Here is a 13,472-nt window from a genome sequence, read left to right on the forward strand (position 1 = left end):
CCAATCGCAGATACTCTAGCAGTTGGTTGACCATATAGTGCAAACACAGCCTTGATGAAGAGGTCTAGGATGTTAAACGCGACAGAACTTCCCTCAGGGAATCCCAATGAATCCTTTCGACCTTCTTCTCCGCATCCAAAGAAAGGGGTAAAGAAGGCATGCAAGTAGATTTAAGATGAATAATCAAATTGCCGAAATGCCTGGTTCCATCCCTAGCCTGACGGTTCATAATGAAACCCACCTGGTCTTTATTAATTAGGGATGGAAGAAGTCGATTGATTATGATAGATTCTGCCCATGGAGGTTGATAATTTTTGTGTTATTGATTTTCCACATAGTTGGATGGAACACAACTGGATTTCACTTTTGAGGCCCTTCGAGCAACTTTTCAAATATTGGGCAACCTCAACTATTCTTTGATGTATCCCTGTCCTGGGGGGTGAAGAGACAGCAGTCATTTTTGTAAAAACATTGGGTATTTGTAATCAGTGGTTAAATACATCTCTAGAGGCTATCTTTCTAACAGCCGCTAGAGGCACTACCTCCTCTAGAACCAAATTAAACTGATAGCATTTGATTGGAGGAGCGCAGCTAGACTTCGTGATACTCTTGATAAACATAATAGGATATGATGCCTTTTGACAAACGTGCCATATTTCACAGATTCCAACTTAATTGTCTGCCTTTTGTAGCTCCAGATCCATCTAATTTCCTCCTCTCTTTTTAAATCAGAATGAAACTTTTTTTTTTCATTCCTGCTGCTGTAGAGTATAGATACAATTGAACTACAAATTGTGGTATATACTACCTCCTTAGAATTACTAGAATTTATTATAGCAATATAACTGCACATTTCTTGGACGATCCCACTGGGATAAAGTCCAAAGAACGCCAATCTAATTCTATGGAGAATCAACATTTTCTATTTTAAATTGTTATATTTTCAGTTGTCTTGCCATGTTCTAAGTCCCTGTCGTCTTCATTACCTCGCAGTATTTACTGGCATACATTTTCCTCCAGTTCTTAAACAAGTGTTCTAGAAAAAACCTGGAGGCTGTTATTTTAATAATATGTTTTTCCCTTTGGCTTCACCCTGTCTGAGCTGGTTTTTAGATCTTGTCTTTGATTCTTCCTTGGTAATTGATGTTGATGCACACTTACATAGTTTTCTGGCATGGTTCTAATTACTTAGTCTTAACTTGGACCTTTCTACAAGCTTATAAAGGGTTTCTTCTAAATTTACCACAGGATCCAAGTGTTTCTCATCTTTGATGTTGGCTTTTGTCTCTTCCCTTAAAGGGACTCTATTGTCACCAGAACCACTAAAGCTTAATGTAGTGATTCTGGTGTTTATAGCCTGTCCCTGCAGGCTTTTTTCAATGTAAACGCTGCCTTTCCAGTGATAAGGCGGTGTGTACCTTGGTGCCTAGAAACACCTCTAGTGGCAGTCACTCAGACTGGATACTGGATACAGGTAAGTCACTGAATGGGGTTTTAACCCCTTCAGCAACTTGGGATGGGGGGTGGGAGGGAGAGGGAACCTACAATGCCAGGAAAACAGCACCCTTGTGTTAATATAAATACATATATTGATATATACTTCTTTGAGGTCGGTATATACTGGTATTGAGAAAAGAACAACAAATAGTGCAATATTTAACTTATATATGCAGTACTTTGTAAAAAAGTGTATAGAGGACCAACTCACACTTTACTGAGCTACTAAAAGCTACTAAGAAACTACCTTTTTTTTTTATACTACAATGTTTTTGAGTAAGTTCATCTTGCACAAATGAATTGACTCTTGGGTATGGTTTCCAACCAGTTGTTATGGTGGCAGCTTTCCCTGTGTATGAAACCATTGCCTTCTATTTAAAAAAAAATAAAAAAAAAAAAATATATATATATATATATATATATATATATACATTTAGAGTGAAAAGTATGGTCATCTGTATAAAAAGTGATATAAAATTGTGCTAAAATTGTGTGATAACTTTAAACCATAATTATTTATAACTAAATTTAAAAAAAAAGTATTTCTGTGAGTCCCACCTAATTAATAAAATGTCATCAATTAATGAACTGATTCCGGAGAACCCTTTTACTCATTCTGCTTACATTCCTGGCTTCTGCTACATCCTTGGTGCAAAAAGCCCCTCTGTATAATAATTGTGTCTCCAATATTTGTCAATCATATCCTTGTCATCAACTGACATGGCTTACTTGGAAAAATGTAATCCACCTTTCTGTGACTTCTCCAATTTCTCAACTTGTTTCTGTTTAATGTTTGTCTTATCTTGTGTTACACTTAGACTGGGTTGTGCTTTGACTTTACCTATGTTATTTTTTTTAAATTCTTTATTTAAAGACTGGCTCACATAGATGTACTAGCAGTAGCATAGAGATCACCACATAGTATACCCAGGTTTTCAATATAATTTAATTTAACCGCAATTAATAAGGTCCAGACGACAGGCAGCCGCATAATATAGCTAAAAAGGCAAATGTTCTGAAAAGTTCATTCAGCAGTATATGGATTGTCTAGCTATAAGAGCATTATAGAGATGTCCTTAAATGTCAAAGAACTGGAAATCTGTACATTCAAGAGTATATAAATAAATACAAAACAAATATATATAATAACTAATCAAAGAGGTAAATAAAAGATTTAACCCTCCAGCTCCTTCCATGGGGCACACACTTTTGCAAATTACTTCATGGTGTTTAGGATCATACCTGCCAGCTTGTCCATGAGGTAATAATCACTGATTTTGAGTCCAATTTAGGCCATTGTGGGCATAGTTGCCCTTTACCAACCTGCTGCTTAGGTCCTGCATGCAGCCAATGTCACCTTGTTAAATAGTTTCTCGTAGTGTACACGAAAGTCATCAATTGTTTTGGATAAAAGGAACACCCATGAGTCTAAATCAAACTGTCTCTCAAACACTCTGGACGAAGCATGTCAAACTCAAAGGCTAACATGAGCCAAATAAACCAGGTTTAAGTTTATGTGGACGAAAAAAAAAACAAAAAACAAACAAACCTTTTTTATAGAAACTTCACCCAATCTAATACACGTCCCCTTAATCTAATACATCCCTCCCTCCATTCTAATTCACTGCCTCCCTCCCTCCATTCTAATTCACTGCCCCCTTCCCTCCACTCTAACTGAATACACTCTTCTTCCCCCAATTTAACACACTGCCCCCTCCCGAATTTAACACACTGCACCTTCCTCCAACTTAATTCATTGCCCCTCTCTAACCACTCTAATACACTGCTCCTCCTTTCACCACTTTAATACACTGCCCCTCCTTCCCCCAAGTTAATACACTGCCCTCCCACAAATTTAACACACTGCCTCCCTTCCACAAATTAATACACTGCTCTCCCTCCCAAATTTAACATACTACTCAGGGAAATCCCGCATGCCCCTCTTCTCCTACCTTAAGATGAGCCGCGTATAGGTACGTTTAATGTAGCAGTGCTGTCAGCAAATTCTGTGGCTGTCCTCCTTGTTTTACACTCCATGACAGGGTAGATGTACCACTTCATCATAGTCTAAACCTTTTGCTCCTGCAGACAAGCACAACCAAAAGTCTAACAGGCCTCTTCCTAGACACCTCCCCATCCTGTCAACCTCCTCCTAGTCTCATTTCTACTGCTGGACATAAGTACTCCTCACACAGGAGATTCTGACTAAATAGTATTATATAATAGAGACCTAAAATTGCACAAATTCTCAAACGATGTTGGGCTATGCGCAGCTGACTCATGGACACTAGCCCACTGGGCTTAATCCCTGAGTTGCAGACATTGGGAAAACAATCTTTTGGTTAAAGTTTACTAGCTTGGGACAAAACAGAATTACAATAAAAGTGCTTAATCCATTGTAACCCAACAACCTCCAGCCGAGCGAAGTTCCTAGCCAGATCCCTAGGTGGAACTCTCTGTTCTGTAATCTGAGGGTCATGTGGAAGGGGGAGGAAACAAAGGCAAATTTCGCCTTCATATGATCCCTCAGTCCAATAGATGTAAGAATGCTGAGCAGGCCGTCCTGATGAGAGCCAAATGCTTCTTATAGAGCCAAATATAGAACTGGGGGAGCTTACAGCCTACTAGGCTGTACTCCAGGTCCATATAGTGTTGTTCCTTCAGGGGAGCATGCCACAGAATCACCAACGACAGGTGCACTGCAACATTATACCATGTACAAATGGGAAAGTCTCAGTCCCCTATGTGTACTTGGGCAATACAAAAACCATACTTGCGATTCTATGGCTTTTGGCTCTACTGATCTCCTTGTCTGCTCTTTGATGTGGAACTATCTGCCCTTTTACACTGTACTCATCCTGAATCTCACTTTTTTAATGTTATAAATGTAAAGGCTTGGCCTGAAGTTGTGGGAGGGGCATGTTACCCTACTTAAACCCCCCTACTTACCTTCCTCCGTCCCGTACGTATTTTAGCGATTCACATGTCATGTCGGGTCATCATTACCTCCCCTTACCTGGTCCTCGTGGCTTCTTTGCCTGGCCTGCTGTTCGTTTGTCCACGGTCCTCCTGGGCTCTGCTGTGGCTCTCTGGTTGTCCCTAGCGCTCCAAGCCTCGGCTCTCCGTTTCGTGAGTTATTTTGGGTCTGTCACTTTTTCTTTTCCTCGTGTCATTTTTTTCTTCTTTTGTGTAGGAGCTGTGGCGGATCCGGCGTGTGAGCGGGCTCCGTTGGTTCGTGCCCCGGCAAGCTTCCCGTCGGTCCCTCTCTTCACGCCCGGTGCGATTGCGTTGGCCCCGCGGACGTCCCGCTTGCTGGGGTCTTATGGGGTAGGTAGGTCAATGATGGGTGGTTATGTTTGCTGTTCGGCCGTGGCTCTCGGAGGGTCGGCTCTGCTCTGCTGCGGCACTGCTCGCCTCCGCAGGCGGCTCGGCTTGCTGCGCCTCTCTCTTTCTGGCATTCTTGGCTGTCAGCCCCCTCGCTGCTCACTAGCGGTCGAGTGTCCATGTGGCCCTGCAAACGTGTGTTTGGATGCTGTTCGGGATGAAGGTAGGAACTTGTACAATAGGTCAAACTAATCGGGTTATTATATCAATTTTTTCTAATTAGAATAATTTTACAAAGGAGTCCGCAGCAGACCTATTAACTGTAATTTTAAATGGTCCCTGAGTTAAACCGTGCCCATAGTACACCTCTCAGGGACATTTAGTTGTGTGACATTACATGTTGGTCACTATGTGCCATGAGTATTGGGGTGCAGTGTGTACCTAGAACCTCTAGAGGTACGGATCTAGTGTGTTTCTAAATGGCAACTTTCACTGGATCAATTGCTGTATTGTTTGGCCAATAACCTAGAGTAAATCACTAACCTGCAGCTAATTGGGTTTGTTAGAGCCAGGTTACAAAACGACCCACATGCCAACACATATCCATTTCACTCTTCTTCTTGTCCCTAAGGATAAGCTCAGTTACATGGTGTAGGTCATTGTATTCTAAAAAATAAAAAAATTGGGGCGTCTCGTTCGAGATTCCTTTCCTGCTGGGTCTATACACGGTCTTAAGCTACGTAGTTCCGGTTAACGTACGGTTCGCGGTCCCGTCACGGGGTTTGACCTGCTTTTTTTATTTTATTTTTTTGGCTTTTCGTTTCCCTGAAGGGCTAGGCCACGTCTGCCCGCCATACCCGTGCTACGGTTTTCCTGTAGGAGCGTTTTGTTTTGTTACCGGGCACACAATTTGGCCCTTGTGAGCCCCAGGGGGCTGTACACGCATAGGCGCTTTCTATTTCCTATTTTTTTTTTTTCATGCGCATTCCATACAGCTTGCACACCTGGACTCCGACGGGCTCACTCTGCCCTCTTGTTGCAGTTGCCCCTACGATTTTTCCTCGTACCCCGCACCCTCTTCTTTCATTCACGCAGTACGTCCCCTCTCACACTCGTTACCCTCCCCTCTTAGATAGCGGTCGCTGGCTGTCAGGATCCTAGGTGCCCACTAGTTGTAATTCTCCCTGGCTTCTTCGCCTAGGTTAGTGGTCCCGCGAGGCCAACACCCATCCTCATACTCGGAGGTACTACGCCCCTCGCGTCAAATCATAGTTAGTCGCCTCGCTTTGTGGCATAGGGAGGGCCTCACCTGTCACTCCCATTCTATCTTATGTTTAACTGTCACTGAGAGGCCGCCACCCCGCCACAAACGTTCAGTGGCCACGTTATCCCCTCGCTCCAATGCATAGAGCCTCTCACGCCGCTTGCCTTCTAGCAGGGCCTCACCTGTCACCAAACCTAGTTTTAATTGTTTCGCCTTTTTGGCTTTAGCTAGTGTGCCAGCACTCACATACACAAACACACACTCGCACTGGGTCTCGTGGGCACCCGTGGGTTTCCACCTACACGGATTCTTTTATCTATTGCCTAGCTTGCTCCTTCAGCCTGTCGGCCTGGACTCTAACGTGCTTACTCTGTTTTCGGTTATGGTCGGCCCTGCGGTACTCCCTCGTTTCACCCTCATGTTTCAACACATGTACATCACATCCGTCCTCTCTCACGCTACCTTCCCTCCCCACTTAGTTAGCGGTGGCTGGCTGTCAGGGTCCTAGGTGTCCACTAGTTGTAATTCCCCATGGCTTCTTCGCCTTAGGTTAGTGGTCCCGCGAGGCCAACACCCATCCTCATACTTGGAGGTACTACGCCCCTCGGGTCAAATCCTAGTTAGTCGCCTCGCATTGTGGCATAGAGAGGGCCTCACCTGTCACTCCCATTCTATCTTATGTTTAACTGTCACCGAGAGGCCAACACCCCGCCACAACGTTCAGTGGCCACGTTATTCCCCTCGCGCCAACGCATAGATAGAGCCTCTCACGCCGCATTTAGCAGGGCCTCACCTGTCACCAAACCTAGTTTTAATTGCTTCGCCTTTTCGGCATTAGCTAGTATGCCAGCACTTGCTTACACTCACACACACATACACGCACATTGGGTCGCTTATACACTTTTTTATTCGTCTTATTTCCGCCCAGGCTCTCTGGCTAGGTCTGGTTGGGAAACGCTGTTGCTGGAGGGGACCCCAAGTTCTCTCTTGCTTCTCCGTTGTTCGCCCCCCTGGTTGTCTTCGCTGCGGTCGTCTATGGGGTGGTGTCGGACGGCGGTTTAGGGTACCTGGCACCTGCTGCTTTGGCTGGTTTCCGATCCAGACTTCCTGCACCTTTTTCGTCCGATCTGTCCTGTGCCTTCCTTACGCCTTCCACATGGTTCCGCCTACGGCCTCTCCCATAGCCGCTGCCATTCCCTGCGTTTTTCATGGCCTGATCGCGGGCTGCCAGCCTTGTTAGCTCGTGGTCATCATCTTTCACGTCTGGCTCTTTTTCTAACACTTGCGTTACGTGTTAGGGCCTTCTTCCCCTTTGAGGCTCTTTGTTACTGTCTCTGTTGCTATGTTGTCTGCGATTGGTTTTCGCTTCTTTTTGCCACCTCTAACTTGCATCACTCTAACTATCCAGCTTACAACTTCACATGTTGTACAGGTTTACCATTCATACGCAGTGTCATGTCCTCATACCAGATTATTACCATACTCTAGTTGTTTCAGGTTCCGGAAAATTTCTAATTTACAGTTCTCTCATCAACATCCAATTATTCTATCACTATCAGACCTATTAAAGGCCTGTCATTACGAACTGGGCATCAACCTTCAATGTAGGGCAATTACTGCTTGATCCAAGGATAAAATCTGACTGCCATTCTGGGGTCAAGAAGGAATTTTTTCCCTAGCTTGTTGCAAATTGGAAGCGCTTCAAACAGGGTTTTTCGCCTTCTTTTGGATCAACCGTTTAAACACAAATGTGCGGAAGGCTGAACTGGGTGGCACTTAGCCTACCCTAGATGGCCAACTCGTTTAATATCCCTTACTTCCCCTTGCTTAATTGAGAATGCCGGTTAAAGTGCAGAGCAACGATTTACTCTCTCTGCATTTACCATACAGCTAGGGAATTAAGGTCTTTGTTGATTGTTTTACGTTTCTGGCAGGTATCCATTTTTGCCCTCTTCTATCACAGGCCTACCACGACTTTGGTTCCGGCACACCTCAACCGACTTATTTCCCCTTTACTTCCTATACGGCCTTATTTGCCCCTCACACAAATGTAAAGGCTTGGCCTGCAGTTGTGGGAGGGGCATGTTACCCTACTTAAACCCCCCTACTCACCTTCCTCCGTCCCGTACGTATTTTAGCGATTCACATGTCCCCACCCTCCACTCCCTCTCTCTATACCATTACACCTCATGGGTGGGCCCTCTTTTAATACAGGCCTACCACGACGTTGGTTCTGGCACACGTCAACCGATTTATTTCCCCTTTACTTCCTATATGGCCTTATTTGACCCTCACACAATTTGTATTTTTTAATCTGAACTCCAAAGAAGCTGTTTAATCCACTGTTCATATATTCACCTGTTTTCAGAGGGTGAATGCATTTATTGTAAAATTCCTTTTGACAGACAGTGTTCTGCAGGTAGTTCTACTTAATGAATGGGTGGCATGTGTCCTGCGTCCTAAAGAGCACTGATGTGTATATGAGAAAATATGTTTTTTTAATAGTTTATTCTAAAACTAAAGTTTGTGCAAGATACCTTCCCTTCATGCTTTTATCCTAAATTATAGCAGGATCTTTCTCTCATGATTGCACCCCTTTTTCTATTTTCCGTCGGAATCGAAGCTTCTGTTCAAGGTATAGGGCTGTATATCTACAGCCACAGAAGATTAAAGCTTACATCATTGTGCTTTGTCCACAAATGTTATCTGTTTCTGCTTTTGAAACCGATGATCTGCAGAGTGCAGGCTTGGTAATTACGCTTTCTGCAGCCGTGTTTTTTTTTTTTCTTTTTTTAACTAGGAACATAATTCATATATGTTGGAGTGTTTTTTTTTTCCAATACACTCATCATACGATCTTTGGAGAAAACATGTTTGTTCATACCCTTGGATCTTACCTGCTTTCTACTTTAATCATTATATTACATTTTAGATGAGTGAGAGCTCATTTACACAGTGCCCATTCTACCTCACTTATCCCTATCTATTTTTATTCTGTTTTCTTCTACATAATTTTGCACTGTAAAGCGCTGTTCAGTGCACCAGTCCTTAATTAATAATAGTATTATAAAATAATATATTGTCTGTTTAGGATTTTAAAATGAAGTTGTGCTTCGTTATGTGTTTTATTCTAAGCTTAGATCCCATATGGTGGTGCTTCTGAAACATGTGGTTGTGTTGTGCAGGCTACCAAACACAAACCAGCCATATAAAATAGTAATTTATATATTCCTCTTCAGGTCTACCTCTTTCTTTTCAATACACAATACATTTCAGAATAAAAAGATTCATTTATGTTGCATTTTAGCTGCATTTGTATCACTAACTTTGCATTTTGGGGAAGTTTATAAAGTCTTCCATTTGTATGTTAACATTATTTTATATCTTTTGTACAATACAAAATAGCCACTGATCTCATTCGCATTCTTCCATTCCCGTATTCATTAGACAGGCCCTTTGTTAAGGCATTGACTTCTCTACTTGCTGTCAGCCTGAAGCTGATTAGATGGAAATTGCTGTGGAGTGAAAAAAGAGAAGGCAAGATTGATGTGAAAAATTGAAAATATAGTGCCTTTTGAAAGCTATTACCTTTCTTTTAATAGAAAAAGTGAGAAATTGTCAGTTTATAAACAATGCTTTCTGAACTTTTTTGTTAGAAATATCATTTTATTCCTGTAGAATTTTTTTTTTCTTTTGACGCATTAAGCCATATTACTCAATATTAATTTGATACCAAGGGAATCATTTTCATAGTTAATGGGAGATAAGTTTTAGATGCATTACAATTTCCATTTCACAGTTTAAGAAGGTGGAGAAATTGTCTGTTAAACCAAGTAATGTTCTTAATGTTCGTGACTTCTTTTCATAGACTAACGATCCGTATCCTTGGCCAGTGTTTTCATCCCATCCTGTGCCGAAGTGCTATATTTCAGAAATTTCCTTGATTGATGGACTTAGACTTCAAGGTAATATTTAATTATACTCAAATTTTACATTTGGTGTTTAGTTTCAAGTACGCACTTTTCCTTAGAAAACATAAACAATTTGGGGTCTTAGTTCAAATCAGTTATGAAGTTCTCTTCCTTTTTTTCTCTTAGTTTCACAGCAATGGAAAATAGATTTGTTCAGTAAGGTGCACTATATTGACCATTCAATAAATACTCTTTAGCAAGTGCTTGGCATTTACAGTTTCATTGTAAATCAAACGTTATATGCTTTTGTTTGGCACCTGCCTAAAGCAGTAGAATGGCTATCTCATACATGCCATTAAAACCGTTGAAGTTTCATTTGTAAAAATTACTGCATTTGTAACTTGCATTTTATGAGGTGTTATGAAAAAAAAAATGCTCAATAGACATTATTATATATTTTACATACACACAGTTTAACCCTTGTTAATTCTTTTACATTTTTGCTTTGTACACTTTAAATAATGTATGGCTCTATCCTTGATAGTAACACCTGTGTAATAATCTTTAATTTGTATAGTCTTTTGACTACTTGAATTCTGTTTACTACTCATGGCGTTAAACAGATCATAACTTGGTATATTAGCATTCGTCATGGAACAAATAAAAACCTTGTTAATGAATGCTAAAAAGACGGATAGTAAAGTACTCATAACCGTATGAGCTATTTTATCTGCTATACTACTTAAGCTTTTGCAAATATCTCACCTTACTTAGTAATTGCTTAGATCTGTATGCAAATTATGTGTAGTCAATCAAACGTATTATCTTCATCAGTAGCAATTTTTGATGCCAGCTGTAAAATTATGCTGTAGTAGCAAAAACACCTTTGCAATTAAGCTCTAATGTGTTTCCTGTGTGCTAACACCAACTGTGCCAATCAAAATTCTTCTGAAGGCCTAGTACTATAGATCAATAGTTCTACATATCTTGTCTTTCAATTCTGAACCTAATGAGTTCTAGCTACATTTTCTTACATTTATCAGAAGTTTTAAGGAAACTCAACAGGATTGATTTATCTTGTACATTTATTTAATTTAGAAATGGTTTTATTTCTGTACTTGTTGATGAGGGAAGGATGGCACCCAATGCTTTGAATGTAACTATACTATTGTACGTTTGGTAAAGTTAAATTAACATAAGTTAGCATGGAAGAAAAAATGAAGTTTCCACTCTACAACATATCTCCATTTTAGTAAATGTTGTCTAGAACACAATATAGGAAACATCTGATGCCATAATCACTACTGTGTTCTGTAAACATAGAAACATAGAATGTGATGGCAGATAAGAACGATTCGACCCATCTAGTCTGCCCAATTTTCTAAATACTTTCATTAGTCTCTGGCCTTATTTTATAGCTAGGAAAACCTTATGCCTATCCCACGCATACCTTAACTCCTTTACTGTGTTAACCTCTATCACTTCAGCTGGAAGGCTATTCCATGCATCCACTACCCTCTCAGTAAAGTAATACTTCCTGATATTATTTTTAAAGGGACACTATAGTCACCTGAACAACGTTAGCTTAATTAAGCAGTTTTGGTGTATAGAACATGCCCCTGCAGCCTCACTGCTAAATCCTCTGCCATTTAGGAGTTAAATCCCTTTGTTTATTAACCCTAGTCACACCTCCCTGCATGTGACTTGCACAGCCTTCCATAAACACTTCCTGTAAAGAGAGCCCCATTTAGGCTTTCATTATTGCAAGTATTGTTTATTTAAGATTTTCTTATCGCCTGCTATGTTAATATCTTGCTAGACCCTGCAAGAGCCTCCTGTATGTGATTAAAGTTCAATTTAGAGATTGAGATACAATTATTTAAGGTAAATTACATCTGTTTGAAAGTGAAACCAGTTATTTTTTTTCATGCAGGCTCTGTCAATCATGGCTAGGGCTGCATAAACAGAAACAAAGTGATTTAACTCCTAAATTACAGTGAATTGAGCAGTGAAATTGCAGGGGAATGATCTATACACTAAAACTGCTTTATTTAGCTAAAGTAATTTAGGTGACTACAGTGTTCATTTAAACTTTTGCCCCTCTAATTTAAGACTATGTCCTCTTGTTGTGGTAGTTGTTCTTCTTTTAAAAATAGTCTCCTCCATTACTGTGTTGATTCCCTTTTATGTATTTAAATGTTTCTATCATATCCCCCCATGTCTCGTCTTTCCTCCAAGCTATACATGTTAAGTTCCTGTAACCTTTCCTTGTAAGTTTTATCATGCAATCCATGAACCAATTTAGTAGCCCTTCTCTGAACTCTCTCTAAAGCATTAATATCCTTCTGGAGATATGGTCTTCAGTACTGCGTACAATACTCCAAGTGAGGTCTCACTAGTGTTCTGTACAATGGCATAAGCACTTCCCTCTTTCTATTGCTAATACCTCTCCCTATACAACCAAGCATTCAGCTAGCATTTCCTGCTGCTCTATTACATTTTCTGCCTACCTTTAAGTCATCAGAAATAATTACCCCTAAATTCCTTTTCTCAGATGTTGAGGTTAGGACTCTATCAAATATTCTGTACTCTGCCCTTGGGTTTTTACGTCCAAGATGCGTTATCAGTTGCCACAACTCTGACCATTTTTTTAGTTTACCTAAATCATTTGCCCTGTGGCTTATTCCTCCTGGAACATCAACCCTGTTACATATCTTAGTATCATCAGCAAAAATACATACCTTACCATCAAGACATTCTGCAAAATCACTAATAAAAATATTAAAGAGAATGGGTCCACGTGCAGATCCCTGAGGTACCCCACTGGTGACAAGCCCATGCTTTGAATATACTTAATTGACTACAACCCTCTGTTGCATGTCACTCAGCCACTGCCTTACCCATTCAACAATATTGGAATCCTAACTTAAAGATTGCAGTTTATTGATAAGCCTTCTATGTGCAACAGTGTCAAAAGCCTTACTGAAATCTAGTTAAGCAATGTCTACTGCACCACCCTGATCTATTATTTTAGTTACTTAATCAAAAAAATCAATAAGATTAGTTTGGCATGATATCCCTGAAATAAACCCATGTTGTCTCTGATCTTGACATCCATGTGTGTGATTTGGAAGCTTGCTTAGCCTCTTTCTGCCTAATCTTATAGATCTGTCTATCTTCCTCACTCTGGTTTTTTTTTTATAATTACTAAATGCTAACTTTTTTACTATTTTGGCCACATCTGTGGAGTACCACAGTAGTTTCTTGAATTTTTTGCTTTTACTGAAAAGCCTAATGCCATTTTCTGTTGTCTTCAGCAGTGCAACTTTTAAATAATCCCATTTCTCTTGGACTCCATTTAAATTGCTCCAGTCTGATAATGACTCCTTTACAGATATTCTAATTTTAGAAAAGTCTGTTTTTCTAAAGTCTAAAACTTTTGTTTTTGTGTGGTGTGTCACTGTTCTTATATTAAA

General features: G+C 40.5%; 1 protein-coding gene across 2 annotated transcripts in view; it reads left to right on the forward strand.

Annotated features, from left to right (window-relative positions):
• Positions 1 to 13,472, forward strand: part of TBC1D32 (TBC1 domain family member 32) — a 333,094-nt gene that overhangs the window by 229,711 nt on the left and 89,911 nt on the right. For both annotated transcript variants that reach the window (XM_063443466.1, XM_063443467.1), the window contains one exon: positions 9,954 to 10,050. In XM_063443466.1, the coding sequence (XP_063299536.1) occupies positions 9,954 to 10,050 (97 nt within the window). The remainder of the gene's footprint in view (positions 1 to 9,953; positions 10,051 to 13,472) is intronic.

This window comes from Pelobates fuscus, chromosome 2 (assembly GCF_036172605.1).
Source record: "Pelobates fuscus isolate aPelFus1 chromosome 2, aPelFus1.pri, whole genome shotgun sequence".
Classification (NCBI taxonomy): domain Eukaryota; kingdom Metazoa; phylum Chordata; class Amphibia; order Anura; family Pelobatidae; genus Pelobates; species Pelobates fuscus.